Source organism: Acartia tonsa, chromosome 4, assembly GCF_053477335.1.
Source record: "Acartia tonsa isolate MP-2025a chromosome 4, ASM5347733v1, whole genome shotgun sequence".
Lineage (NCBI taxonomy): Eukaryota > Metazoa > Arthropoda > Copepoda > Calanoida > Acartiidae > Acartia > Acartia tonsa.
In genome coordinates this window covers 21,921,278-21,949,244 of record NC_137263.1, presented here as the reverse complement: position 1 = coordinate 21,949,244, position 27,967 = coordinate 21,921,278, and the positions used below count along the sequence as shown (strand labels likewise).

Below are 27,967 nucleotides of genomic sequence, written 5' to 3'. Positions count from 1 at the left end.
TTTTTTGTAAGTCTATTCCCCTGAAATTTTCCCCTCTCTATTCCTTTTTTTTGTATGTTTGTACAAAATATACATGTTTAGCATTAATTTGTGTTTGTATGTGTGTGTGTGTGTTTGTGTGTGTAAGTTTGAATGTTCTGTTTAAATAAGGCAGGCATGTTACGTCGCTGCATGAATGACGTATGATTAACAAGAAAAATACTCGCTCTATAAACATTGAAATGTAAAGAAATTTAAAACAAGCAAAAAAGGGAGGTTGCGTTGGGGGGGGGGGGGAATAGGAAGTTAAAACATTTTCTTTTCTTTTACATTTTTAGGTAACTTTCAACAAAAAAAATAGAAAGTCTTAAAGTTAATACATCCAATATTATGATAAATAACATGTAAAGAAGAATATCAAGAAAATCAAAAGTTTATCAGATATTAAAGATAGGATTATTGTTTATTGCTAATAGATTATTTTTAAAGGATTTTATTCAAGTTTACCAAATGGACTACTTATTTTTAAAAAGGAATATTCATTGCATTGGTATTTTAAATATAAATAATATGTGTGACTATAAAAAATGACCTTACAAATCCAATTTTGCTTTAACTAGGATAATATTTAGTTGTAAGAAAGGATTTTTACCATTTTCTGCTAAGATGGAAGTCTAACGAATGATAAAAATATTTAAAACATAAACCCAATCTTGTTAATTGAAGAGTTATGCCCCTAGAGACTAGTGTCTTGAAATAAGTAAGCCAAGTGATAATCAACTCAAAAACGATTGAATTCAATTAAAAATGAGATCAGTAAGTATTAAAAAACAAAATTATTAAAAGTTAACTTATTTTATAAAATTAAATGTCTTTTTAAAGCGAAGCTTTTCTATAATAAGGGTCTGACAGTCCGTCCATAACAGTTAGCTTTTTTCGTAAACTTGACATGTTAGAATTACCCTAACGATTTCAAACTTAGCTTGTTAATTTCTAAAACAGTTAATGTCGTTTGTCCTTCCGTTTAAGAGCTTCGCTTTTATGGATGTTGTCGTCCTTGTTTCTCATAATTTTAATTCAACTCCATGACAATACCTGAGTATGTAACTTAAATAAAACATGTGCTGTGTATGCCAGGGAGGAAGGGGACATTAGACTCTTTATTACACTTATCCCCAAAGTTTTATAATAACGTTGTCTTATTCGTTGGCTTTATAACTATGGGGACTTTTATTAAATTTTGATTGGTTGATTTATTAAGGTGAGTGTACAAACGTTTTAACCACTAAATGTAATCTACAGAAAAGGGGTTATTTTGTGTATCATCATTGGGGATGTATATAAATTTATCGGCCATTGTCTTATCCCTTTAAATCCCTGTGTGTGTGCAAACGAAAAGATTTTATCTCAATTTTGAATGCTGAAACTCAAGATACTTGATAAAGCTGTAAAGAAAGAGGGCATAACTGAAATTGAAGTATGTAGAAATCCAATTTTAAAACACATAGCACCTAGGTATGAAAAAGGTACATAAGGAAAATTTTGTCTACAAATGAACTTTTGATTGATTACAGTGAAAAAATCTTGCAAAATAATATAAAATGTAGGACCAATGATATTTAAACAAAATCAAATAATCCTCCTGCTACTAAAGTTTAATTAGTAAAAAATTTTTAAAAATAATTCTATCCAAAAAAATTCAATGTTTAAGCAATAAGGGGAAAGAATATAAACTGGGTAGGCTTTAAATATTACTGTCCTAAAAATTCCTGCTCGAAAATATCATTATCAAAAATAGACTGGCCGGGAAAAGGTGCAATATGAATTATGAAAAATATGTCCACTTTTTATTTAAATTTGGAAACAAGTCAATTTAAAGTTTATAGCAGCAGTCATTTAATATTCATCATTCTTAATAGATAAATAACACCAGGGCTGGATCTTAAAATCATTTCAATGGCTAAATCACCCCGCGCAGAATTTCAGCCAATCACAGCGGCGCATTTACGAAATGCGCCGCTGATTTAGCGCACCATTGAAATGATTTAAAGATCCAGCTCAGGAGGTAGTCTAAACAAATGTAATAACAAATTTACCAAGAACAATTATGCCCAAAAAAAAAGAGCAGCAAAAAGATAAATACTCAGTCTATTCATCTTATTTTTGAAATACTGATTCATATTACAACAAGGTACAATGTTAAAAGCGAAACATCTCTATAATCAAGTTCTAAAAATGTAAGTATGTCATTAAACTTTATCTTGTATCTAAGCAGTTTTGCAACAAAGGGAGGGGGCGAAAGTGACATTTTTTGAAACCAAAACTAAAAGTCAAAGGAACTCAACTAAAAAAAGAGTTACAGGTCTGACATTTTGCATGGCAGTTACTCTATAGGGGTACAATATGGAACTGTGAAGAAACGGCGGCGCAACCGCCGAAAACCGCCGAGAAAAGGCAAAAAAAAATCGGCGGGAAACGCCGGTTTTCGTCGGTTGCGCCGCCGTTTCTTCACAGTTCCATATTGTACCCCTTTAAAGCAACTGCCATGCTAAATCTCAGACCTGTAACTCTTTTTTTAAGTTGAGTTCCTTTGTTGACTTTTAGTTTTGGTTTCAAAAAGTGTCACTTTCGCCCCCACCCTTTGCTTACAATTTTCTTTCGACTTATCCATTTATTTTTCAGCTTTTTCAGTTCTGACAATCAACAAATGTTAATTTTCGACTGTCCTACTGCTTCAAAGCTTCGCTTTTATGGATGTTGTCATTCTTGTTTTGTCTATACAGAACATCTTAATTTTCCTAATTTAAAGCATTTTTATTTTTAAGTGTAAAATATTAAAGAAATATTATATCAATGTATTTGAGAAATATGGAACAAAAATAAGAATAAAAGAACTATTGTTATTTGTTGTTAACTAAAATTTGCTTAAAAATATTTAAAAACGAGGACAATTTTTTACAAGGTAAAATCTTAAATAACTGATAATACAGACAATCTTATTGCAAATTCAGTATTTTTTTGTCAAGTAATTATAAACAAATAAAAGATTTATTTCTATTAATTTTCATTGGTGGAAAATAAAAGTGTGGTAAAAATTGGAAACAAACAATGCATTGAAGGTGAATAATAATTTTATTTTCCCTGTAATATTTCTTACACACTCAATTTATGTTCTTTACATCTTCTCTCTACGTCTGTGTGTTATACATTGATTTTAAGGGATAAGATAATGGAGGATTTATTGTTGTACATTCCTAATGATCATAAACAAAAGTATCCCATCTGTAGATTAAATTGTTGGTTGAAAAATTTGGACACAGCCAACCAAGCAAAATGTACCCAACGTATAAGATAACATTGTTATAAATCTTTGGGTACATGTGTAATTAACAGTCCAATGTCCCCTCCCTCCTTTAAGTTAATAAATAATAAACTTACAGCTTTCATTTTATACTGCTGCCAGGGAACTAGACGTCCCACAGACGATGAAAGATGCTGATCAGACGACATGACTGCTCTATCAAATTATTATTCTATGCACAATCACTATGCAAGTATGTAGTATCCCCCCACCATGCACACCACCACCACTACGCCTCAGAAATCATCACTGTGCTCTTGTTCATTTTAATCACCATTGACATTGTTTACAAACTTCCCAAGGAAAAAAATGTCTCTTAATAATTAAGAAAGTCATCCGTCATGTCAAAGGGCTTTGATCTTTGCAGAAAGTAGTGTGATTGTTTATTAAAGGTTAACTATGCATTTAGGAAAGGGACGGATGGGAGGTAATTTTTGTCAAGATCTCGTAAGTTAAGAAAAAACAACACTAAAAGCTAAAACTTCATATATAACTTCTTTTTAAAAAGGACCAATGAATGTAAAATGTGGCAATTTACAAATATTAAAAAATATATTTCTTAAGGCTTAGAAAACGATATTTGTTTTAATCAAAAAAACCTATTAAGCTATGGACGAATATTTTGCTTTATAAGCTTTTTTTAAGCTTCTTTTTAATACCATTATTACGTGATCTCATTAAAAACATCCTTCCCTTTCAAGAAAATACTCCTTTAATTGATGTTTTCAAGTTTTCAAATAAATTAAATAATACTAAATTCAAAAGTATTTGTTGAATAGCCAGCAATGAATGGAGAGAGACCATTTACTTAAATGCTTGATAATAAACTAAAATGGTTTGTGTAAGCCATATAATCCAGGCCCAATACACATTACTGCCATGCAATAATAAAAAAGTATATCACGCTAGTATTACATTTACTAAATGAAACTGCAGACGTCTACATGAGCATTTAATATATTCCAAAAAGCAGAATCAAAATTAAACAAGGCCTTCATTCATTAATTGATTTTCGGGATTTTCAGTTTAACTTTTGTATTTATTTACAAATAATTAGATAGGTATCTAATGTATTTTATCAAAGTTCAACAAATTAATTAAATACAAAATTGATTTTCATGATAAGAAACTATATCAAAACACATTCGATATTTAAGCACTTTTTTCTATCATAATTTAAATATTTTCAAGTGGGATAGGGCCCATGGGGCATGTATCTGACCGCTAGGCTGACGAGAGTGAACTGAGTAGCGCAGTCACCTGGGCTCGGCGCAGAGCCAAAAAAAAATCCTCGCTACAAACACATACAAACTTCATTTTACAAACAAATATTAACGCACCTCACACAAAAATGTACACACAAGCTAAAAATTTACACAAACACACACAAAAATCAGCTAGATGGAGTAGCTTTTACACACAGCTCATAGTAAGTCTAATTGTACGTTCCAACGTGTACTATATCATCAAATAGGACATTGCTCATACAAATTTTTCTTTCCCTCCTCAAATTCTGGGAAAAGTTGAAAGAAATTGTAATGATGATTTCAAAGGATAAAGAAAGAAATTAGCAGAGAAATATTTAAAAATATTTGTATCATGTAAATGTGTATGTATGTATAATGGATTTATTATTACTTGGATCATACACCAGATTTTCATGTTCCTTACATAATGTACTTTGCAGTGGGCTAAAATAACGATCTCCCCCAACCCTCTCCCAGTACCCCATCCCATACCTTTCTACTGGTTAAACGGCCCAACCAATAAATGCAAGGGAAAATTGCAACCTAAATTGATGACAACTTCTGTTATACTATCCACGTATATTCTACATCCATTGTATGTATGCATGTGTTCATAGGTTTGCAAATTTTTAGCATAATGTGCAAACAATCAAAAGAAGACGCAAGCTACAAACTTAACCCTGATTTTCAAAAATCTGCCAAAAATACAGATGAAAAAAAAATAATATATTAGATTAGTGGCTGCGCCTTCAGCCTTAAAAACTAAACTGCCATGTACCACCATTTCCTTCACATAAAAGTAAACTCTGCCACAAATAGAATAGCTAACATAAAACCTTTCCCGTCCAATGACAAATACAAAGCTTCTGGACAAATGCTAGAATGGGAGGGTGGTATTACACTCCCCCAAAAAATAGTTATAAACTTTCCCTGGACCTATGACAAGCTACAATGTAAAAAGTAACATATCGTTTCAAGTGTTAGCACGATTCTTCGGTACATACATACAGACACACAAAGACATCCTGTAACTTTTATACAAAAAAAAATCTGGAAAATTAAAGTAAATCACAAAAAGAACAACCCGCAAAGGGTTAAGGCCATTAGCAATATTTCTTTTTGCATCTCTCACATGACTTTGTTGAGTGACGACTTCAAGTATTTATACACAAAAATTAACCAAATCAAATGCATTCACAAATGACTCGCAACATAGCATTGTGGTAATATGCATCGACTAATTGTTATTAAAGTAAATGTAAGTAAGAAGCATTTTATTTATTTCTATTACTTCACAAATGGAAATAGAATTTACGTGGAATTTTATGACAGGGAAAAAATTTTCGTCAATTTGGGTTTCTAACATTCAACTCATTTATTGGTCAGTTCGTTCATCCACAAGAAAGGGAATGGGGTAAAATGAGTGGATGAAGGGTATCGTTAGTTAAACCCGCTGTGCGTTTCACTTTATTAGTGAACCTTTAAATTTGTTGTAACATAAAAGTATTAATATATCCTTTTTTTTTTACATCGCTGCTTGTCTACTCTGTATTAAATGTCTTCGTTCATAAACACCTGTAATTTACAAATGTTTATTACACTAGTCCCCAGAGTTTTATACTAAGTTTTCTTATGGGTTGGCTTAACAACAATGGGGACTTTTATTGAATTTTAATTGGTTGCTTGATTTATTAAGTTGAGTCATCCACAAAAGTGGTAATTTTGTGTATCATCCTTGGGGATGTCTATCAATTTATCGGCCATTGCCTTATCCCTTTGGATTCCTGATAATGATATATTTTGATTAGGCGCGTTAACAGAAACTAGAAAAGGCGCGTAAGCCCTAATGGGTACACAATGGTTAAATAAAACGTTAAGCTGAACATTTTTCAACATTGTATTATTACTGTTTTACTGTTTTATTAGTTAGTATCAGCTTGCTGCGCTACATATGGAATAACATATTCTTGTTTAATTAATATTTACTATTTTAGTAGGAAACTATTAAGTACCTACCAACAAAATATAAGTTTTTATTAAAAAATAACTTTTATACTAACAGGTGCAATATATTCAGGGATCTAAAGGGATATAAACAATGGCCGACAAATTAATCTACAAACCCAATGATTATACACAAAATTATCCCTTCTGTAAATTACTATTATTGGTTGAAACGTTTGGATAGAGAAAAAAATAAAAGAGAGGAATCGAAGCAACTAGAAGACGAAAATAGGCAGTGGGCCTAGAGGTCTACTCAGCGCTGTTGCCGCACTAAAATTTATTGCTATTCCACTACTTTTCAAATGGAAGGATTAAAAATTATTTTTAAAAATATTTTTTTACTTTTTACTATTTCCATATTTAGGGCAAGAATATTAGATTAGATATTTTCGTTTTAATGTTTTAATTAAAAATTACATAGAATTCTATTTTTATTTTAAAAAATTTGTTCATGAAAGATGAATCCTTCTATTTCTAAAAAGGGGGAAATTTTTTTCATAATTAACATTCAGCTGATTCTGACCGCCCACGGCTGTTTGCTAAATATCGCTTTTCTTTTTATTCACATTATAATTTATGATTGACTTACAAAAAGCCCTGGGCGGCTTTTGATTTTCGTCTGCTTCTAAATTTAGGGATGGGGAAGTAGTATTTTACCATGAAAAAGGGGTGATTATTCATCCTCTTATCCTTTTTCCTTATGGACAATCCACTTAATGAACCAATCAAAAATCAATAAAAGTCCTTAAAGTTGTTCAGTAAACAATTAAGAGACGTTGTTATAAAATTTTGGGGACAAGAGTAAAAAACAGCCCAATATCTAAGTTTTATTTCCTGCCCTAACGAAATTTCCTCAACTGTTCAAATATTTCAAAGCTTCATTCATAAAAAGAAATAATTCTCTTTCATTCGCATTTCAGAAGATTGACAAGAAATTGCTATGGTGTCGTTGTCGTAACCTTGACTTCGCCTTGAATTTCTTTCTTCCCCTGATCACCCCCTGAGTGTGACCTCAGCTCCCCCCTGTATTTGTTCCTTTCCCTTAATGTGAAATAATTCGCAGGGATCTAAAGGGATAAGACAATGGACGACAAATTGATGTACATTCACAATGATAATACAAAAAAGTACCTCTACTGTAGATTACAATTAGTGGTTGAAACGTTTGGACACTCAACTTACTGAATAAACCAATCAAAACTCCATAAAGTCCCCAAGTAGATATGCTTACGAATAAGAAAAAAATAATATAAAACTTTGGGGACTATTATAAAAAACAGCCAATTGTCCCCTCCCTCCCTGAATAATTCTGCTGTTTATATTTTATTTACCTATCCTACCCCCCCCCCCCCTCATGAGTACTGCATATAATATGTATTCCTACACTGTAAAATCTTAATTCCCACACCTGTAATTTTATTCTTTCATTTATTGTTTTTATACCTTTTCTATAATGAACTAAAAAACAAATATTTCATAAAATATATCGACACTAGCGGCTGCACCCCTGGCATTTATGGGCTCTATATTCGAAGGGATATGAGAGGGCAAAAAATAGCCTAAAACCGTATTTAGACTTATTTATAAAAACAAAATAACTTAAAACCTTCTCAGTACCTATAAGAAGTTTCTCCGAAAAGAAGAACCATATCGGTTCAGCGGTTAACGAGTTCCTTCGCTACAGACAAAAAAAGCTTACTTCTTTGTAAAGTAGGATACCTTGCTTATTGATTTTACTTAATTTTTTTTACAGTGTGCTCGCAATTCTGCGACTTAGCAGAACTCAAAGAATGAGAACAATTAGATAAACTTGTAGCTGTAAATGTTTGATTGAGAACTCGGGTAATTTGTCAGCTGTTCTGCTTACCTGTGCGTGTGTGTCATACAACTTTTTAAAAACTATTGTAAAATTCAAGTTTTGTTAATAACGTAACTAATGTCCTTGAAGTACTATGAATAAATGAATATAATACCTAACTGTTAAAGATTGTTTAACAAGGTTATTACTAAAGAATTGTGTAAAAACAGATTACAAGCATAAGTATTACTAAAAAGCACATTTAAAACCTGTTTAAACTATCTATATATTTCAGACGTGTACATTCATACTAGTTTATTACCTGCATATGAAGCCAGCGTTCTTCAATCATTTCAGTATCAACTCCAAAGTGTCCAGGTTGTTCCACGGGCAGGCTGGATAATTCGCTGGTCCCGTAGATCTGCTGGACAGCTGGCAGCCTGCCTGCAGCCGCCAGGTTAGGCTGATAAGATGCTCCATTGTTTATCATTGGCTGATGGTGCCAGGGCCTGGGAATATGTTAAAATATAAGAAACACAGTCAAATATTATCAAAGAGCTGTAATTTACACTGGCACCAAATTGTTTATAACGACGTTTTCTTTTTCGTTAGCTCAAAAACCTTTGTTAATTTAGTGAATTTTGATTGATTAGTTTAGAACTAGTGGTGACCAAACGTTTTAATAAATCATTTATTTTTACTACAGTTGGGGATGTATATTGACATTGTATATTAATTTATCGTCCATTGTCTTATCCTTTAACGATATATAATTTGTCAGAAACTTATTTTTTAAAACAGTTAAAAGAGAGTTTGGTCTTTATGCTCAAGATTTAGGCTCGTAATGATCAGCTAAAAGTTCCATAAAACCTTCAAAATTAAAAATAACTTTAAAACAATGGACTAGAAATTTTGTATATGAGGTTACTTATCGTATCATATAAGTAGCAGATAGCTTAAATATCAAATTACTTTGTTTCCTATAATCAGAATGTAGATTTTATTTAAGGGTTTATTTACAAGAAAAAGTAATATCATTTCATGCTGCTATTTTCATGATTAGATTTGAAATATAAAAGTATGAAGAATAATTTCAAGTGGCATAAATAAAAAAAACTTCATTTTTTTAAAAAATAAATGGCATCAAAGTAAAAGAATAGATGGGGCACAAGCTATATGAAACTCTACCCACGGGGTGGGGACCCTGTGGTGACTTTCGATTGTGTCTACTCTTTGAATACCGGCCAATAGCGTCAGAAATATAAACACAGTCAGTCGCTACAAAAGAGGAGAATAAAATTTGCTAGCAGACGAAAAAGGTATTAACCCAAAAGTCTGGTCTCAATAGAAAATTAGTTCACCTTTAGAAGCTTCTTACAAATATATCTAAGGATTTTCAACTATCTATTTTTTAGGTAAAAATTCGGATCATGTAAAAAAATAAGAAGCGGGTTTCGTCGTATTTTGACAGTAACCTTTGATGGGTTATTTTAGGTTAGGTTAGATTAATGTTTATGATTGCCCCGCCGGGACTAGAAATATGAGAAAAGCAACTGAGAAAATACGACGAAATCCGCTACTTCGTTTTCTTTCCATGATACGGATTTTCAATTATCTGAGTTTTTAAATAGATTCTAATTACCTGGGAGCATTAGTAGCAGGTTCACTGAACCCTCTCCGCTGTCCCCAGTTAGACTTTGGTGCTACCCGGGCATACAATGGCTCCTCCAGTCCACCTTGCCGCCCGTACAAGTGGCCATAATCAGCGGCAGCATAGCGGTCATAAGTTCCCGCAATGCTAGGTACTTGAGAGTAGGGCTGATGGCTGGCCGTGACTATGTGATGTTGAAATGGTGGCTGGCAGAGGGAAGAGTGGCTGGGCCGAGAGTAGTTGGCCTGTAAAAATCCCCCTTCATCTTCAGAATCCATCTAAAAAAGTGGTAAGACGTCAATGTGATATTTTTTTCATTCCATTGTTTAATAACTGCAAAGTTATTACGATCATGATATATTGTTTTCAAAGGCAAAGTCTTTTGAGTCAACTCGAAACAAATGTGTAAAATCCATTGTGATCTAATAAAAACTATTCGAGATGTTATCTTTAGTTAGGTAATGAATAAATACACAAATATTATAATTTATAAATTCCGCATTTTTTTGTTCCCAGGATCCGGATCCGGATCCTGGGGTATAAATTTATGGAAAAATCTACCTAGATTTATATAAAATAGTCCCTTACAAATTTTGAAAATCAGACATTCTCGTGATAAGAGCTAATCTTTAAGGTTTAGGTTCAGACTTGAAAATTAAAAGTATCTTTGACTTCGAGATTAAAGAATAAATATTTTTTGAAAAATTTGGTGATTTTATTTTTATTGTCAAGGATCCGGATCCGCAAATTTGGAGGATCCGGATCCGCATACAATCAATGCGGATCCGCAACACTGATAAATTCATATGCTATAGAAAGGTTGCGTGAATATTATTGAAGAAGATTTTATGCTATGAATCTTTTTAAAATAGGTATACATACCGTTTCTTTTAAATTAGTGTATTCGCTTGAGCATTCGTTTGTCCGTCTACTTTATTGAGATTAGATTTGGTTTTATGGGTTTTGTCATCCTTGTTTTTATAAGAATTCTAATAGGTAGGTATACATTTTATAAAGGTTAAATTATTGCTTTTATTTATAAAATTCAAATAAAATAAATTTCTCTTAAGTTCAAAATTCAAACTTATTGCATGTAAAACATTGAAAGTTTAGAACAAGGGTTGCTAATAAGCAGGGATATAAAGGGATAAGACAATGGCCGATAAATTGATGTACATCCCCACTGATGATACATATATTACCCACTCTGCAGATTACAATCAGTTGTTGAAACGTTTATACACTCAACTTAATGAACCAACCAATCAAAATAAAATAAAAGTCCCCAAAGAAGTCAATGATAAGAAAAAGTTATTGTAAGACTTTGGAAACTATAACCCGCCCAATGTCCCCTCCCTCCCTGCTAATAAGTAAACTGACCTGCTGATCCTACGTGATGCAAAATATTCAAGTTTTCGTCATGCTCATTGCTAATCAATATTCACTCTTGTGTGCTCCAACACCGTTGCAATTTTCACAATACTCTCACACACAATTATTATCTTTGCAACTTTTTACATCAATTTGTCTGAAAAGGAGATGTGTTTGTGGGAGGGTTAAATAACTCACAAAGCCACAGAATCCAGTGCAAAGATAAGAAAGGAAAGGGTTGGGTTAACTGGACATTGATGTAATTGTAATCACAATAAATTAACTGACATTATTATTATTATTCAATATGTTTGCTTTCTCTTCAATCTTATCTGAAATTAAACACTGAATAAATAATCTGATATGAAATAAAGTAGTCTAGAAATAATATAAAGTTTAAATAAAAATTGTTATGTCTGCCGGTAATTTGGCAGCTAAAAGATTATAAGCAAGTCAACTGCGATTTCCTATTTGGCGAGTCTGCAGTTGAACACTACGCTAAGTTTTTTAATCCTGTTTCGTTCGTTTAACTGTTCTCGATTAATATAATTGGCGAGGAAAAAAAACGGAATTAAATATGCTTTTAACAACATATCCTCTTCAAAACATATTTTATTGCCACAATAAAAAAATCGCAAATAAAAATTAACTTTATTTGAACTGCTATCCGACAGGATTTTCTTATCATTCATTGGCTAATAAATTTGCTTTAAATGCAATGGATAAAAACATGTGTTTTTGCCATTTTTAACGAAAATTAATGTTCGAATTTAAATTGCATTATTCATGACTTAAAGCAATGTAAAATTTGTCAAATAAAATTGTTGCGTAAGCACTTGTGTTGATATACAGGCTTATTCAGATATATTTCTTGAGTAATTGAAAACATAGAAATAAAATTCCCATGACAACAACAAAAAAGAATGATTAAATTAAAGATTCAATGTAAAGGCATGTTTCCACGAAGTTTTATCAGTGAGTTTAGTTAAAAGGGGGGAGGCGGATGTGCCACTTTTTGAAACCAAAACTAAAAGACAACAAAGGAACTCGACTAAAAAAAGAGTTACAGGTCTGAGATTTTGCATGGCAGTTGCTTTATAGGGGTACAATATGGAACTGTGAAGAAACGGCGGCGCAACCGCCGAAAACCGCCGAATTTTTTTTTTGCAATTTCTCGGCGGTTTTCGGCGGTTGCACCGTTTCTGTTCCATATTGTAACCCTATAAAGCAACTGCCATGCAAAATCTCAGACCTGTAACTCTTTTTTTAGTTGAGTTCCTTTGACTTTTAGTTTTGGTTTCAAAAAGTGGCACATCCGCCTCCCCCCTTAATTATAAAGATATCAACAAAAAGCTCTTACCGTGCGATTTTTGAGAAACATCAAAATGTTTAATTTGCTATTGCCAAAAAAAATATTGTAATATCGTGTAAACTAAGAATTTCATAAAGAAATAAAAAAAAACACAATTGGTCACCATCAAAATAGTTGTCATGCTGAATTGATCAAAATAAAAAAAAAATAGTAAGGTGCTCAATTAGGATCTAAAATCTTCGACTAAATTACATTTTTTGTAACTATCACATAAAATAGAAAATAAAAACTGTTTTAGAATTTGTATAACACTTGTTTTTCACAAGAGACTTACTTACTTGAAGTGTATTTGAATCAAAATCTAGATAATACTATGAATAAGTCTTATTTTTTAAAAACATGTAAAAGTTAAATTTTCTTAAAAATGACAAATTCTAAAATGAGATGAAAGATGAAAATAAAAAATAATGTTAATAAAATGACATGCACGTGTGAGTGTGCATATGCAAACATCACATTTTTTTTATCCCCATTCTGCAATAAGTTCGTGATAATTTAATTAACATGGAAACAATTTTGAAATAATGAGTTAGCGACATAGAGAAAAATTAGCATAAATGTGTTTGGCCCCTAAAAAAGTGTTTAAATACATTATTTTTAACAACAAAAGAATAAAACATACGATTTAGCATAAGATTCTTGTAAGTGTTTATTTCAGTTACTGAATTTCAAAATTTTTAAAAGCGAAGCTTTTCTATAATTAGGGTCGGTCCGTCCGTCCGTAACGGATAGCTTTTTTCGTTAATTTAGGCATGTTAGAATTGTCCTATCGATTTCAAATTTTGCATGGTGATTCCTTTAATAGTTAGGTACGATTTTGAAAGCGTAGCAACTCTGTAATCATTAACAAAATGTCCGTACGTCCGTTTTAAACATGTTGATTTTTGTAACTTTTTTAAAAACAAATTTTTATGTGATCAAATCATCCGATTGATCTGATTTTTGGTATATTGATTCCTGGGAGAACAAAGTATAATGTTATAAGCGAAGCAACTCTATAATCAAGTCCTAAAAATGTAGGTATGTCCATAAACATTATTATGTATAAAGCAGTTTTTCAACAAATTTACTTAGAATTTTGCTTGGAGTCTTATATATTTATATTCTGATTATTTAGTTCTGACAATATATAAGTGTTAATGTCCGTTTGTCCTACCGTTTCAGTGCTTCGCTTTTATGGATGTTGTCATCCTTGTTATCCTAAAAATACCAAATGTTAGTTTACAAAGAGGCTTTTTGCTTTTCTCATGATGTGGTATTTAAGAGAAATAGCACTTTAAAAATATTAGAAACAACCCTAAAATCCTTTTAGAGACAAGCTAAAAAAAATTTAAACTGATATTTTGAAAATTGACAATCCGTTTGATACCTAGCCAAGGTAAAGCACAAGTCAAAACATAAGAATATTGATATTTACAAATATATATATTGTATACAATTGATTTTAGAAAAATATTTAATGCACCAACTTAAGATATATTGAACTTATAAATGCATGTCATATGATATAGATCTAATGTAAACAATGATTACATTTCAAATACAAATAAAATGATAAGAATATTATAAAGTGAGAATCAATTCTAAGGCGAGCCGATATTTAATGAGTAAATATCTACTTCTATATTTTAAACTAGCGTCTGCGCTCATAGCATCTAGGGGGGGGGAACAATCTCAGAACTAATGTAAATCTTCCATGAAACGGAAAACTCAAAATGTTCAGTGGTAAGCAAGGACAAAATCAACATTACCCCTTTTTTATTACAAATCTTAATCTGATTTATCGATTAATTTCGATATTGTGTTTTTATCTATCATCGTGGCAAAACAAAATTTAAAGAAAGTTGGTACGTCCATCCGCTATAAGTCAATCTGAGAAAGTGATACGAATAAGAGAAGAAAACTAAAAAGGCAATAAATAGCTGAATAATAATTCGATAGCAATTAGAAAAAAATAATATACTTTTAAAATTGCTTTCTTTAAATTATATGAATATCTATCTCTTAATATAAAATACTTGTGCGATTCATATATGAAGCATCCTAGCAAATTTAAGTTTTGAGAAGTGTATTTAAGAAATCAATGTTCTAAAAGCTGTGAATATGATGAATACCTATATAGATAGACTTACAATGAAGATACGAAAGGAAAAGAAACTCTCAATACGCGGTTTATTTTTGAGTTAAGCTATAAGATATACAATTTGTGATGCCTAAAAGTTAATTTATTAGGTACAATTTAACATGTAAGCAACAATAACAAGAATATCAACAATATAACAAGAAAAATACGTGATTCAATATTACAATAATTCAAACTGACAATTTTCATAGTTAATTACCACTCCAATTATCTTCATGTTAATTTTTAAGGAAATAAGAAAAACAATTGAAATTTGTTTAACAACAACACAAAAGTATGTATATATTAAGTATTAGTTCTATAAATAATGTGGTTTAATTAAATAGGCAATTTTGTTCAATAATGAATTTTGAAAAACTAGAAATATAGAATTTCTTGAATCAACCCATCCCCTAAAATACTAAAATGTTTTATTTCCAATACCTTTTTTAAATTAATAATCAATAGGTAAAAAATCTTCCAAGAAAATCTCAATATATATTTAAAACAATCACAAACAAAAACAAAAAAAATAAATAATATTAACACAAAGGCCTCTGTTTAGTATGTAGGTATATTAAAAGATATTTTAAAGTTTAAAATTATTTAAATTTTTTATTCCTTATAAATCAAAAAATACATTACATATGGCAATCATTTAAGAATGAATTAAACTAAATCTTTGAAATCACGTTTAACATTGTTGTCACTTGATTTATTGTATATAACATAAATAAACAATCACTCAACATGCATTATTTCTATAAAACATGCTTCATATTTCAACCCAACTGTTGATTCATAACTTATAACTTATTCTATCAGCCACGTATATTATTCAAAAAATAATATTTTATTTTGACAATAAATAACAATAATGTGAAATCACTAATATAAAACAAAAGAACTATATGAGAATATAAGCACAAGAGGCAGTCTTGTAACGCATCACTTATTTTTGTGTTAAGAAACCCTTCTCTTCTACTCCATGGCACTCCATGCATCCATTCAATGGAACAACAAAGCCAAAGTGTATTTAAACTTGTGTTGTGCGCAATGTTTACTGCGCATCTCTCTATCTACTCATGCGCAGTACAATTGAAAACAGAGTTGTCAACTTTTTAATACTTTTAATTTTTTATATTTAAAAAAACCCAATGCAAATAAAAGCGTTTTGATACATTTCCGTAAAAGTTAAACATATTTTTTTTAAAGAAAAATAAATATGATTCATAAAAAGTTGTTACCTTGTTGTTGGTATAAATCAGCTGTTCTCAAAAGTACGCCAACCTAGTTTAGTTAGGACCAAAACTTTATGTATAGAAAATATTTTTGAAATGTTTCGTACTTATTTTCGTTTCTATTTTCATAATTGTATCTCAAAATTTTTTTTTAATTATTAGAAATACGAAGAATAATGTTTTTCATAATTATTGTACAAAAAATATAAGTTGGCAACTTCATCACTTAAGTGAAGCCGTCTCGTCTTGCCGGAATGATGAAAATTTCTTGATGTTAAACTTATCATTTTGAATCGTTGATTTAAGTATTATTAATAAACACCCGAAGAATGTCATATACATGAAAATTAGATATAAAATATCTAAATGTTAGCTAAATTTTGTTTTGTTTTAGTCTTAAAATCAATTTAAATAGCTCGGTTTGAAATTAATTTTAAAATCCTTTTTTTCAGAGTTATGAACTTGACAGCTATTATAGCTGAATACCCAGGATGGATATTGGGCTTTGCCACACTCCTTATCGTGTTAACAATCATCCTTTTCCTTGCCGTTGCTGAACTATTTACCCACATAGAAATAAAAACGACAGAAACAAAGTTAGGTCCCATGGTTGTGGCTTATAAAACCTGCGTAGGACCATATAAAAATGCCGGGGATTTGTTTACAGAGAGCTGGAGCCTCCTGCCACACAGGGGACAGATTGGGCTCTACTATGATGATCCACAGGCTAGTAAACCTACATTTCATCATTAATGGCTCATTTAATTAGGGCTTGTCCCATTCGTCTGTATGATTGTCAGTTGATTGCAACCTGCATTTGTTTGTTATTAAAGCATACAATTTCTAAAGAAATTTCGAAGTCAAAGTATTTCAAGTTTTATTTATATTGATGGTGTGCAATATCCTTATTGATCCTACAAGATTTTACATCAAAACTTTACCTTACATCTTTATTTTTTAATAGAAGTTGAATTATATCCACAGATTATCCCATAATAGTTATTTACAAAATTGCCCCAAGAGTTGTTAAATATCCACGTGGATACTCTACTACTATGTATTGAGCCAGGATTGAGAAATTATAATAATAAATATGTATTTTATTCCTAAACTCTGTACGCGCATAGTTTTGACATTTTTTTTGTAGAATGTACCTGAAAATGAGTTACGCAGTGCAGTTGGTCCCATCCTAAGCAAGGGTGACGAAAATCCAGTTAAAGAAGAAATGGACATCATGGTAAAACATGGATACAAAATATTCCACCTGCCTGATCCAGGATTTGTTGTCACAACTACTTTTCCTTTTCGCACCACATTGTCCTTCATGATTGCAATCTGGCGAGTTTACCCCAAACTGAAGAAGTATATCTCGGAGAAGAGCTTGTGTGCATATCCCGCTATTGAGGTGTACCAGTCTGAGGATATAATCTTTATGATGCCTCTTAGTCATCAGGTCTGTGTTTTCTTTATTGTGATCAACTATTTCATACTTCCTTGGCGAACTTAAAATATAAAAAAAATTTAATGAATAAAGATTAGGTAAGGTGTCTAACGAATTAAAAATATAAGTGTTGTGTCTGTTTATTAGGTTTATTTTTATTAATTGGGGGTTTACATATTTTTAAAAACCTAATCCCTATTGTATGGAATTTATTTTCCTTGATTAATTTTTATTTTCTTGCAGGAAGAGTTTTTTGTTACGGAGTTTCAAGAAGAGCAAGAATCTGTGGCGACCACAGACATGGGAAGTGTCATGACCAATGACAAGGATGACGATGATTTATTCCTGAAGCCCAAAACTCCAGTCAGAGTATCGAGAACTAGTCGTAGATCTGTTGAGAGCAGTCTGACAGAGGCTGTTAACAGTCTAAACAATGTGCAAGCCAACGGGGATGGTGGATCTGTAATGCCAAGTGTTATATCAGCAGTAAATGGCGAGGGAGATGTAGCTAACCCCTACAATAAACCACCTCCTGAGGATATATTTTCTGAGGAACCATCCGATGTTGAAGACGTTGATGATGGTTCCGCTGGATCTACAAATGAATCTTCTAGCTTTGATGATCTTGCTGAAGATACTGATATTAAACAGTGAAGTTTTAGTGCTACTAAAAATGATTAGTTAATAGGTATGTCATAAGCTTGTTACTTTTTTTCAACTACAAAGACTTTTGCGCCTAAACCATATCAAAGTGTTAATACTGATTCCTTTTGTATGTAGTTGGATAATTATATGACTAGAGAATCTTGACAACCTATGTAAATGCTCATTGATATCAGCAATGCATTATGCATTTGAAATCAATTCTTAATTGCCAATAAATATGTATCCAATGCGATCTTAAATATTAATCTTGCCCTGATCAAACCTCGTTATTTTCTGTTAAAAAGTCAAATGAAAAGCCAAGTTATTATAATCATACAGAAATAACACAATGCCCATTAAGAAAATGTGATAAAATAAACTTACAAGTGACAGTTGTTGTTATTCTAGCCAAGCATATGGTGAAATAAGCAGAAACTAAGCTAATGAGAAGAGGAACTTCTCATTGATGCAATAAAACTCGCTGTTTTGTGCATTTGGAAACATACAAGAAAGTTAAAATTTTAAGCGTTTGCTGCTAGGAAATGTGTAAAATGAAACGAAAAAATAGTTTAAAAATGCAATCTTTAGAAGTCATAAATGAGATTTTTATGTCTTTTCTATTTGCTTCCTCATTCCTGTTTATAAAAGCTATTTATGAACTTATATCTTTTAAGAAGACTTCTAAATGTATAAAACACTGGGTTCTACCTTTGAGTAGTTCTATTCCATTTGTTACCCGAACTACAAGATGCAAATTTTTAGTTAAATTAAATTTGTTAAATTATTTACAAAATGTTTAAAGGGGGGAGGCGGATGTGCCACTTTTTGAAACCAAAACTAAAAGTCAAAGGAACTCAACTAAAAAAAGAGTTACAGGTCTGAGATTTTGCATGGCAGTTGCTTTATAGGGTTACAATATGGAACAGTGAAGAAACGGCGGCGCGACCGCCGAAAACCGCCGAGAAATTGGAAAAAAAAATTCGGCGGGAAACGGCGGTTGCGCCGCCGTTTCTTCACAGTTCCATATTGTACCCCTATAAAGCAACTGTCATGTAAAATCTCAGACCTGTAACTCTTTTTTTAGTTGAGTTCCTTTGTTGACTTTTAGTTTTGGTTTCAAAAAGTGGCACATCCGCCTCCCCCCTTTATAAAAGAAAATTGACGCTTTGTTGAATTTGTATTACTAAAAGAATACCTTAATAATTAAAAATAGATTTTATTTCAAAGAGTAAAAGTTAATTTGCAAACGTTGTCTTTTTTTTCTTCCAAAGCTTTTTGTTTGCTTTGTAAATTATTTTCCCATTTTAAGACATTTAATTTTGAGGTTTTTTATAAAAAGCTTTGATTATTAAGTCATGATATATGCAAATAACCTTTCTTTCTGTAACATGTAATATATACTGTATACCTAGCTTTGTATCTTTATATTCGAAAATGAATTTACAATACTAGTCTCAACAGAACGAGGGTAAACCAATCTTATTGTTATAAATGTTTTGTTTTTTATTTACCTACTTAACCATGTTATATTTCCGTAGGTACTGTAATTCTTTCAGTGTATGTATAAATATTCAATCAGATAAAACAGTTGTGATGTTACTTTCAGAAATTGTAAATAAGAAATATAAAAAATGTCTCACCATCACCGCAGGAAAAGAGGATATGATGATGAAGAAGGAAATGGATACAGGTTTTTTATTATTCCAGTATCTCTTTGAAACCGATTAATAATCGGTGGATTAGAACCGGTTCTCAGCCATACTGAAAATTTATGTGTAGCATCATATTATATCCAGTTTTCTTCTAATATAAAAATGTACAATCATAAGACTAAAACCATTTTTTTAAGCCCGTGAGTTTGGTATCTCTGGGTTAAAAAAAAACTGATTTTAATCTTAATATTATGCAATTTTATATCCGCAGAAAGCTGTTAATAATACGATGCGATAAATAACTAATCTTATGCAGCAGCTATTTTGATATGTTTTTACGTAAGTCTTTTTAGCATTTTAATTTATGATCGTTGATCTAAAAGGGATAAGACAACGGCTGATAAATTGATGCACATTGCACACCCACAAAGACAATACACAAAATTACCCCTTCTGTAGTTAAAAATTAGTGGTTGAAACGTTTGAACACTTAATTTAACTAATAACTATTGAACCAATCAAAATTCACCAAAGTCCCAAAAATTGTTAAGCCAATGAATAAGAAAACGTTATAAAACTTTGGGGAATAGCGTAATTAATAGTTCATTGTCCCCTCTATCTCTCTGGACACTAACTATAAATATTTAGGTCTAAAAAGAGAAGGACCAATGAGCACATGGAAATTGAGGACAGATTGGAGTCCTTGATCCTCAGGGTAGGAGAGAAGAGCACCTCCTCCTTGGAGAGCAACCTGGAGGGTCTGGCCAGTGTACTGGAGGCTGATCTGTCGACGTATAAGAGCAAGATATTAAAGATTCTTGTTGAGTGCGCAATGAAGTTGCCCGACAAGTGTACTATTTACACAACTCTCATAGGATTGTTAAACACCAAGAATTATAACTTTGGGGGTGAATGTGTTGAACTTCTGGTCAAATCAACTAAGGTATTTATTTGTAGATTTTTATAAGGGAAAAAATTAACATTTTATCTTCTTAAAATTCTTTTGAGCATATACAATTGTACAATATACATGGTAAACCCTCATAAGGAAAAAAAACTATCATTTATTGAATTTCTATTTTGGTTTTTATAATAAACATTTGTCAAAAAGGAAAGGGGATAGATTACATTAATCAATAATCATAGAGGCAATATTTTAAATCAATATTTCAATGTTTTAGGATGCATTGAAAAGCTTTCGTTGGTCGGACGCCAGATTTCTGCTAAGGTTCATGTCTGATCTGGTAAACTGTCACGTGGTGTCTGCAGGATCTCTGCTCCAGCTGCTGGACAATTTTGTGGACGCTGCCCTGGAGGAAGGAGTACCACAGGTTTAGAACAACATTTTCTTACCTTTTTTGATAGCAGATTAAGTAAAAAAAATACTATATTTAAATGATATCTTGTTTTACTTAACGCTGTGATAATAGTTATTTCTCGCAATTTATAAACAGCTTTCCGCGGATATAAAATGTACAATTATAAAATGCGAACCAGTTTTTTTGTCCCTAATGCCCAAGGCACCGGCTATAAAAAATGGTTTTAATCCTATGATTGTACATTTTTATATTCGTAGAAAACTGGATAATATGCGGTGCTAGACATAATTTTTCAGTAGGACTGAGAACCAGTTATAATCCACCGGTCTCGAAGTAATACGGGAAAATAAGTTCCTATTTTAAACACAAACTAATAAAAACAAAAAAATAAGTCAGACAATAACAAATATAAACTCTTAATTATGTATGTAACGTTCAGCAATTTCGTCTTAAATCAACATATTTAAGTTTGGTCCTCATTCATTACTATGAAGGACTCCTGGCTTATAATTTTGTGTGTGTAGGTGCGAAGAGACTGGTTTGCCTACACTGTTCTTTCTGCCTTACCATGGGTGGGCAGAGAATTATACGAGAAGAAAGAGAGTGAGCTTGACAGAATGCTGGGCAGTTTGGAGGGATACATCAAGCGCAGAAAAAAGATCCACCACAACGCCTTGCGAGTATTCAAATCCGACCATCCGCATCCGCAGGAGGAGTATCTGGACTGTTTGTGGCAGCAGATTAAACGTCTGAGGTCGGATATGTGGATTGAGAAACATATTATTCGTCCGTACCTGGCGTTTGATTCTACGCTGAGTGAGGCGCTGCAGCATAATTTGCCAAGTCTGGTGCCACCCCCACATCATCCTAGCACCCTATATCCACTCCCTACTGTCATATTCAGGTAACAACATAAGAAAATATTTTAACACTAGTGGCCATGCCTGCCCATGGCATCTAGGGACGGTGTATTAGAAGGGACAGAGAAAAATTACTTAACCATTCTGAGACTTAAATCTAAAAATAGAATAGTCTAAAACAATCACAGGACCTATGTAAAGATCACCTAAAATAGAGGACCCAATCGGTTCATTTACTCTTGATATCTTAGGCTTCAGACAAAAAACTCGTACTACTTTTATATAATAGGATTGGCATATTTTAAGAAAAAACTTTTCTTGTTTAACTACCTACATTTTTCATTAGGTAGTTTATTCTTTAATCTTTTTTATATTTACCCTTTGTTCTGTTTTAGAATGTTTGATTACACAGATTGTCCTGAGGGACCAATTCTTCCTGGTCAACACAGTATTGAGAGATGGCTCATTGAAGAACAACTCAGACATATTCTCATGTCGAACCATCTGGAGCGAAAGGAAAGTTTTAGAGTTTATTGGAAATTAAGATTAATATGAATCATGAATACTAATAGCTTTATCCGTTATCTCACTTTGAATTCAGGGATCAAAGGGATAAGACAATGGCCGATAAATTGATGTACATCCCACGAAGTTATTCCTCTTGTAGATTCAAATTGGTTTTAAAACGTTTGTACACAATTAATGAATCAACCACTCAAAATTCACAAAGTCCAACGAATAAGAAAGCGTTAGTATAAAACTTTTGGGATCAGTTTAATAAACAGTCCATTTTCCCCTCTCTCTCTGCTTTGAATTAGTTTGGCACGTTTCATCATGATCTATTATTTTTTGAGAGCTGAAATGTATGAATTACAAGATAAAGGGATTTGTTAAGTTGGTTGCAAAATAGTAAAAATGATTTTGGAAGTTTGTGCACCGTTTTATTACTGTTCCCATTTTAACAAAGCAACTACCATTAATGTGACTTTCTTTTTGTGTTAAGATGATTTCTCATGGATCTAAGGGATAAGACTATGGCCGATAAATTGTACATCCTAATTGATGATACGCAAAAGTAATCCTTCTTTAGATTACAAACAGTAGTTGAAACGTTTGGTCACCTGACTAAATGCACCAACCAATCAAAGTTCCCAAGGTTGTTAAGCCAACGAATAAGAAAACGTTATTGTAATACTTTAGGGACTAGTGTAATAAACAGCCCAATGTCCCCACCCTCTCTGTGTTTATAACTCGTTTTAAAAATAATACTCAAATCTTGAAACCAAACAGGAATGTGCAGCACAGCTGCTGAGCTATCCTTTGAAGAATAAAATCCCACTGGAATACATAATTGTTGAAGTAATGTTCGGAGAAATATTCCGTCTGCCCAACCCTCTGTGTCTAGAGATTGCCTACGGGTCCATCATGATAGAGCTGTGCAAGCTGCAGCCCAGCACTATGCCGCAGGTTCTAGCCCAGGCCACAGAGTTGTTGTATGAGAGAATTGATGGCATGAACAAGACTTGCTTTGATAGATTTGTTAACTGGTTCTCCTATCATCTCTCTAATTTCCAGGTATTTCTTGAAATTAGCTATTTTAATTTAACAAAACTTTAAGCATACCTAAAAATCTTGACATGTATTAAAATGAAAATAATGATTTTTTTTCAAGACAATTTTGCTTGTTTAAGTTGGTTGGAATTCTATTAACACAACCTTCAAAAAGTAAAAATGTGTCAAGGATAAATGAAGCTTCTTTGAAAAACACAAACTTATTAGGTATTATTCTCGTTATTTTACGTAACAAACAGAAGTTATGATATACTACGTAAAAAAAAATATTATACAAGTTAAAATATTTACTCTTTCAAAGTTAAAATGTTCAATTTTTCAGTTTCGTTGGAGTTGGGATGACTGGGAGGATTCTCTGACCCAGGATCCAGAGGAACCAAAGGCCAAATTCATCCGTGAGGTCCTACTGAAGTGCCTCCGTCTGTCTTATCACCAGCGTGTTGTCGACATTGTTCCCGAGACATTCGCCGTCTTTCTGCCGGACAAACCGATCCCTAACTTCAAATATGCTGCAGATGGTCCCTATGCCGGCAGTGTTGAGGTCCGGGCTTCTGAGCACTTGATTGCTGCTATCAAGCGCAAGTGTACATCAGAAGAAGTGCTGGCCTTGCTGAAACAGGAGCTTGATCCACCCATGGCAGAGGAAGACATGGAGGACAACGTGTATAACCCTGTCAAAATAGAGGTCTTCACGCAGACCCTGCTGTTCTTGGGCCAGAAGTCGTTCTCTCATTCCTTTGCCGCCATTGCAAAGTTCTACTCGGTGTTAAAGGCTCTGGGCAACACAGAGGAGGCGCAGATTTGTATTCTGCGCAGTGTTGTGGATCTCTGGCGGACACAACAACAGATGTTGGTGGTGCTTATTGACAAGCTGTTGAAGACCCAGATAGTTGAGTGTGCCGCCGTGGCCAACTGGGTCTTCAGCAAGGAGATGGTGCCAGAGTTCTCCAAGTGTTACATCTGGGAAATTGTGCATTTAACTATCAGGTACAAGTTACTTTTAGTTTAGTTTACACTCAGGGGTGTAAATTCTGCACAAGATTCAGTTTTTAAACATTTTAAACATGTTGATTTTTTTACTTTTTTAACAACAAATTTTTATGTGAACTAATCATCTGATTGATCTGATTTTTGGTATATTGATTCCTGGGACAACAAAGTATAATGTAATAAGCGAAGCAACTCTATAATTAAGTCCTTAAAATGTAAGTATGTCCATAAACATTATCCTGTATCAAGCAGTTTTTTAACAAATTTACTTACAATTTTGCTTTGACCCTTATGAATTTATATTATGATTATTCAGTTCTGACACTATTCAAGTGTTAATGTCCGTTTGTCCTACCGTTTCAGTGCTTCGCTTTTATGGATGTTGTCATCCTTGTTCCCTTAATTTTATTGATAATTTTGAAACAAAACAGGAGATTTTCTCTTGTAGTTTAAGGTTAGCCCTTAGTTGTATTATTAAATCTGTCTTATTTTGTAGGAAAATGAACAAACATGTAGCAAAACTACAGAAGGATGCCAGCGAGGCAAGAAAAGCAATAGAATACAGCGACAGTGACTCCTCGGACAGCGAGGACGAGTCCCGCGGCCGCAGGAAGAACAAACCAGCCGAGAAACCCACCGAGGATCAGGTCGAGAAGTTGGAGGACAAGCTGGAGGCCGCGCAGGCGGATCAGAAGAACTTGTTCTTGATCATCTTCCAGAGGTTTATCATGATCTTGTCTGAGCACCTGGTGAGGTGCGACACTGATGCTGTGGATTTTAAGACACCCTGGTTCTATTGGACGGTGGGCAGGCTTCATCAAATTTTTATGCTTCATCATGAACAGGTATACTATCGAAAGGGCCTGGGGGATATATATATTTTCGGGGGTCCAAATACCAGAATTTTTTTATCACTTCGAAACATATTAATATCCGGTGGATTAGAACTTAAAATTATGTCTAGCATCATATTAAATCCAGTTTTCTACTAATATAAAATTGGTTTTTATCTTAAAATAGTACATTTCATATCCGCGGAATGCTGTTTATAATACGATGCGAGAAATAACTATTCCATGTATCTTCCTTTATTTAAAGATAATTGAGCAAATGTGATAAATCTACACTGAAAATCACTAATTTATTCTTTATTATTTCAGGTAGAGAAGTACAGCACAACCCTGGAGACACTTCTCTTTACACAGGATCTGGATCCAAATATTCTGGATGTGTTCCATCAGTTTGTTGCCCTCAGAATGTAAACAAATAATAACAATGTTTGTATTTACGTTTTTGGATTTCACTTTGCTTGTTAAATGTTTATCAAGACCTTTTAGTTGATCTTAAATTAGACAGCTTTTTTCGTTATTTTATTTTAAGTTGCTTAGTTAAACCGTTAGAGACCAATCGTTTTTTAAAATATTCTAATAGTCTTGACTGGATTTAAAAGCAGAGTAAAATACATATTTTTAAAAAATATTTTAAATAAACTCTTATGTACAATGTTGTAAATGTACATAGAAAATTATATTTTCATATTTTTTTCTAAGAAGATTTTATTGATAACAATTGTGTGAAACCTACCTATGTGTGATGCGGTTCCGGAATATTTTTTCCATTATGGCTTCGAAACCGGTCAACATCCGCTGGATTTGAACAGGTTTTTAGCCCTTCTAGAATATCATGTTTAGCATCGTAGTACAGACAATGTTCCATGAATATTAAAGTAAAAATCATAAAACTGGTTCTAATCTTTAAAATTTAATATCTGCGGAAACCTGTCTATAAAACGTTGTAATAAATAACTACCTACTTAATTTTGGCATATTTCATTAGAACACTTTTTTGAAAATAAATGCATTAGAATTAGGTATATCAATGAAATAGATTCATGAAAGGGTATTTATATCAGATTCTTATTTTATCTTGGTCATACGTTATAAGCATATAAAAACTAATGTTTAATTCCTAGTTTTTAAAAAATAACACATATTTAAGTTAATAATTCTAAAGTATTAAACTAGTTACCAAACTAGAAATTTTAACATCAAAACTTACCTACCTAGATTATCTTTTGATTGAATACTTTTCTTGAATACCTATATCTCATAAATTAAATACCTACCTACCTACCCAAAGTTTGTTGTTATTTTCTTCAATATTTCAAAATCTCCTAATGTAAAATGATAATGCACTAACCATATTATTGTTGTTCAATAGAGATTGTTAAATAAATATTATTTATTACTTGAATGTTATCCTTTATTGTGTTAGTTAGTTCTTATCGAAAAAATTGTCCTATTGATTTTAAACTTAGCCTGATGAATCTTCTAAAGATTGGGTACAATCTAGATTGCGTAGCAACTCTATAATCAATATCAAAAAGTATTAATATCCATTTTGTTTTATTAGGAATAAGGTAAAGCCGACAAGCGAAATAAATCTACAATAATAAATGGGGGGCAGATCAATAGGTCGTCTTTAATACGAAGCGTCGTCCCCAAAATCACGAGGAGAAATGTGAAAATTGGTTAATAAAGAAAAAGGCTGTTTCAGAGCAGTCTGACTGCAATGGAATTATGATTATTACTTGATTATTATGCTCTTCCTCTCGATTGGAATGTTGACAAGAAATTATACAGTCAATCTTAAATAGCAACCGAGAACTTAAAGTTTACCCCAATACGGACAGCCATTTCGAATTATAGAGTAGCATTACTTCTAAAACTAGCGTTTTTCAGTCCCCAACGTAAGTTTAAAACCTTGGGTACTAACTTAATGTCTCCTTCCTCCCTTATTATTTTTTTACCAAGTGCAGATATATTTCGTGGAGTCGCCAATTTAAAATTATCATGCAGCCAACATTATCCCAAAGTGTTAAAAGTTTGGTTGATTAGATGGATTATTTGCTCCCGTAAGAGCCTTCAGAAATTGCCTCAGGTGACGATATTTCACGTCTCCAGGGCGGGGTATTGGTTATAGTTTTCAACTAGCAATAACAGCACCTCTCTATTCGATCATTGGTTACTGTATCGCCACTGCGCAAAGTTACCTTGTACAGCTACATTTCAAGGTCCAATTAATATAGTTTTTAAATTTACACTGCTTTTTTCAATTTAAAAGTCTTTTTAGGAAATAATTCTTACAAACCAGTTCAATTAGATATAAATTTTCTAATTTGTATGTGTTTGGTGTTTAAAGTTAACATAATTGATGTTTGTTGGGTAATAAAATTTAAAAAGTAGACACCTGGCGGCAAAATTTTTAACTACATATAATAGGTTTTCGCGATTTTGCCACTTCTCGATTTGTTAATAACGCATTTTTAAGCTAATACCCGCT

At 32.4% G+C, this 27,967-nt stretch overlaps 3 protein-coding genes and 1 non-coding gene across 20 annotated transcripts in view; 2 read left to right on the top strand and 2 right to left on the bottom strand.

The window, feature by feature from the left end:
* The window catches only part of RhoGAP19D (Rho GTPase activating protein at 19D), a 64,118-nt gene extending 52,373 nt beyond the window's left edge, over positions 1 to 11,745 (bottom strand). For 14 of the 15 annotated variants that reach the window (XM_080156924.1, XM_080156926.1, XM_080156927.1 and 11 more), the window contains exons 1-3: positions 11,421 to 11,745; positions 10,032 to 10,318; positions 8,712 to 8,898 (exon numbers count right to left, since the gene is read on the bottom strand). In XM_080156924.1, the coding sequence (XP_080013050.1) occupies positions 8,712 to 8,898; positions 10,032 to 10,318 (474 nt within the window). In that variant the 5' untranslated portion in view covers positions 11,421 to 11,745. Of the gene's footprint in view, positions 1 to 3,417; positions 4,583 to 8,711; positions 8,899 to 10,031; positions 10,319 to 11,420 lie in introns of those variants that run through there. The other variant, XM_080156932.1, reaches the window with a different exon arrangement.
* A 4,835-nt stretch (positions 11,746 to 16,580) lies between these two features.
* LOC145316441 (testis-expressed protein 264-like) lies at positions 16,581 to 18,797 on the top strand. The gene is made up of 3 exons (XM_080156923.1): positions 16,581 to 16,872; positions 17,294 to 17,599; positions 17,831 to 18,797. The coding sequence occupies exons 1-3, from the start codon at positions 16,603 to 16,605 to the stop codon at positions 18,239 to 18,241; spliced, it is 987 nt and encodes a 328-aa protein (XP_080013049.1). The 5' UTR covers positions 16,581 to 16,602; the 3' UTR covers positions 18,242 to 18,797.
* A 974-nt stretch (positions 18,798 to 19,771) lies between these two features.
* Cbp80 (Nuclear cap-binding protein subunit 1) lies at positions 19,772 to 26,878 on the top strand. 3 transcript variants are annotated; one of them, XM_080156921.1, is made up of 10 exons: positions 19,772 to 19,922; positions 20,533 to 20,827; positions 21,066 to 21,215; positions 21,728 to 22,107; positions 22,459 to 22,582; positions 23,357 to 23,638; positions 23,958 to 24,622; positions 25,122 to 25,470; positions 25,786 to 25,936; positions 26,079 to 26,878. In XM_080156921.1, exons 1-9 carry the CDS (start codon positions 19,864 to 19,866, stop codon positions 25,885 to 25,887), a joined length of 2,406 nt encoding a protein of 801 aa, XP_080013047.1. In that variant the 5' UTR covers positions 19,772 to 19,863; the 3' UTR covers positions 25,888 to 25,936; positions 26,079 to 26,878. The 3 variants fall into 3 exon arrangements, with proteins under 3 accessions (XP_080013047.1, XP_080013046.1, XP_080013045.1); XM_080156920.1 differs by having other exon boundaries at positions 26,076 to 26,878; XM_080156919.1 differs by having other exon boundaries at positions 26,057 to 26,878.
* Positions 26,879 to 27,534: 656 nt separating this feature from the next.
* LOC145318440 (U4 spliceosomal RNA) lies at positions 27,535 to 27,675 on the bottom strand. The gene has a single exon (XR_013879333.1). It is a non-coding gene; the product is annotated as a U4 spliceosomal RNA (small nuclear RNA).
* Between the last annotated feature and the right edge of the window lie 292 nt (positions 27,676 to 27,967).

Bases quoted from the DNA above. Each gene is read 5' to 3' on its own strand.
- Cbp80 (XM_080156921.1), top strand. From the start codon at position 19,864: ATGTCTCACCATCACCGCAGGAAAAGAGGATATGATGATGAAGAAGGA. The intron at 21,216-21,727 runs GTTTAGAACAAC...TTGTGTGTGTAG, and splicing joins TGGAGGAAGGAGTACCACAG to GTGCGAAGAGACTGGTTTGC. The intron at 23,639-23,957 runs GTATTTCTTGAA...TCAATTTTTCAG, and splicing joins ATCATCTCTCTAATTTCCAG to TTTCGTTGGAGTTGGGATGA.
- LOC145316441 (XM_080156923.1), top strand. From the start codon at position 16,603: ATGAACTTGACAGCTATTATAGCTGAATACCCAGGATGGATATTGGGC. The intron at 16,873-17,293 runs GCTAGTAAACCT...TTTTTTTTGTAG, and splicing joins TCTACTATGATGATCCACAG to AATGTACCTGAAAATGAGTT. The intron at 17,600-17,830 runs GTCTGTGTTTTC...ATTTTCTTGCAG, and splicing joins TGATGCCTCTTAGTCATCAG to GAAGAGTTTTTTGTTACGGA.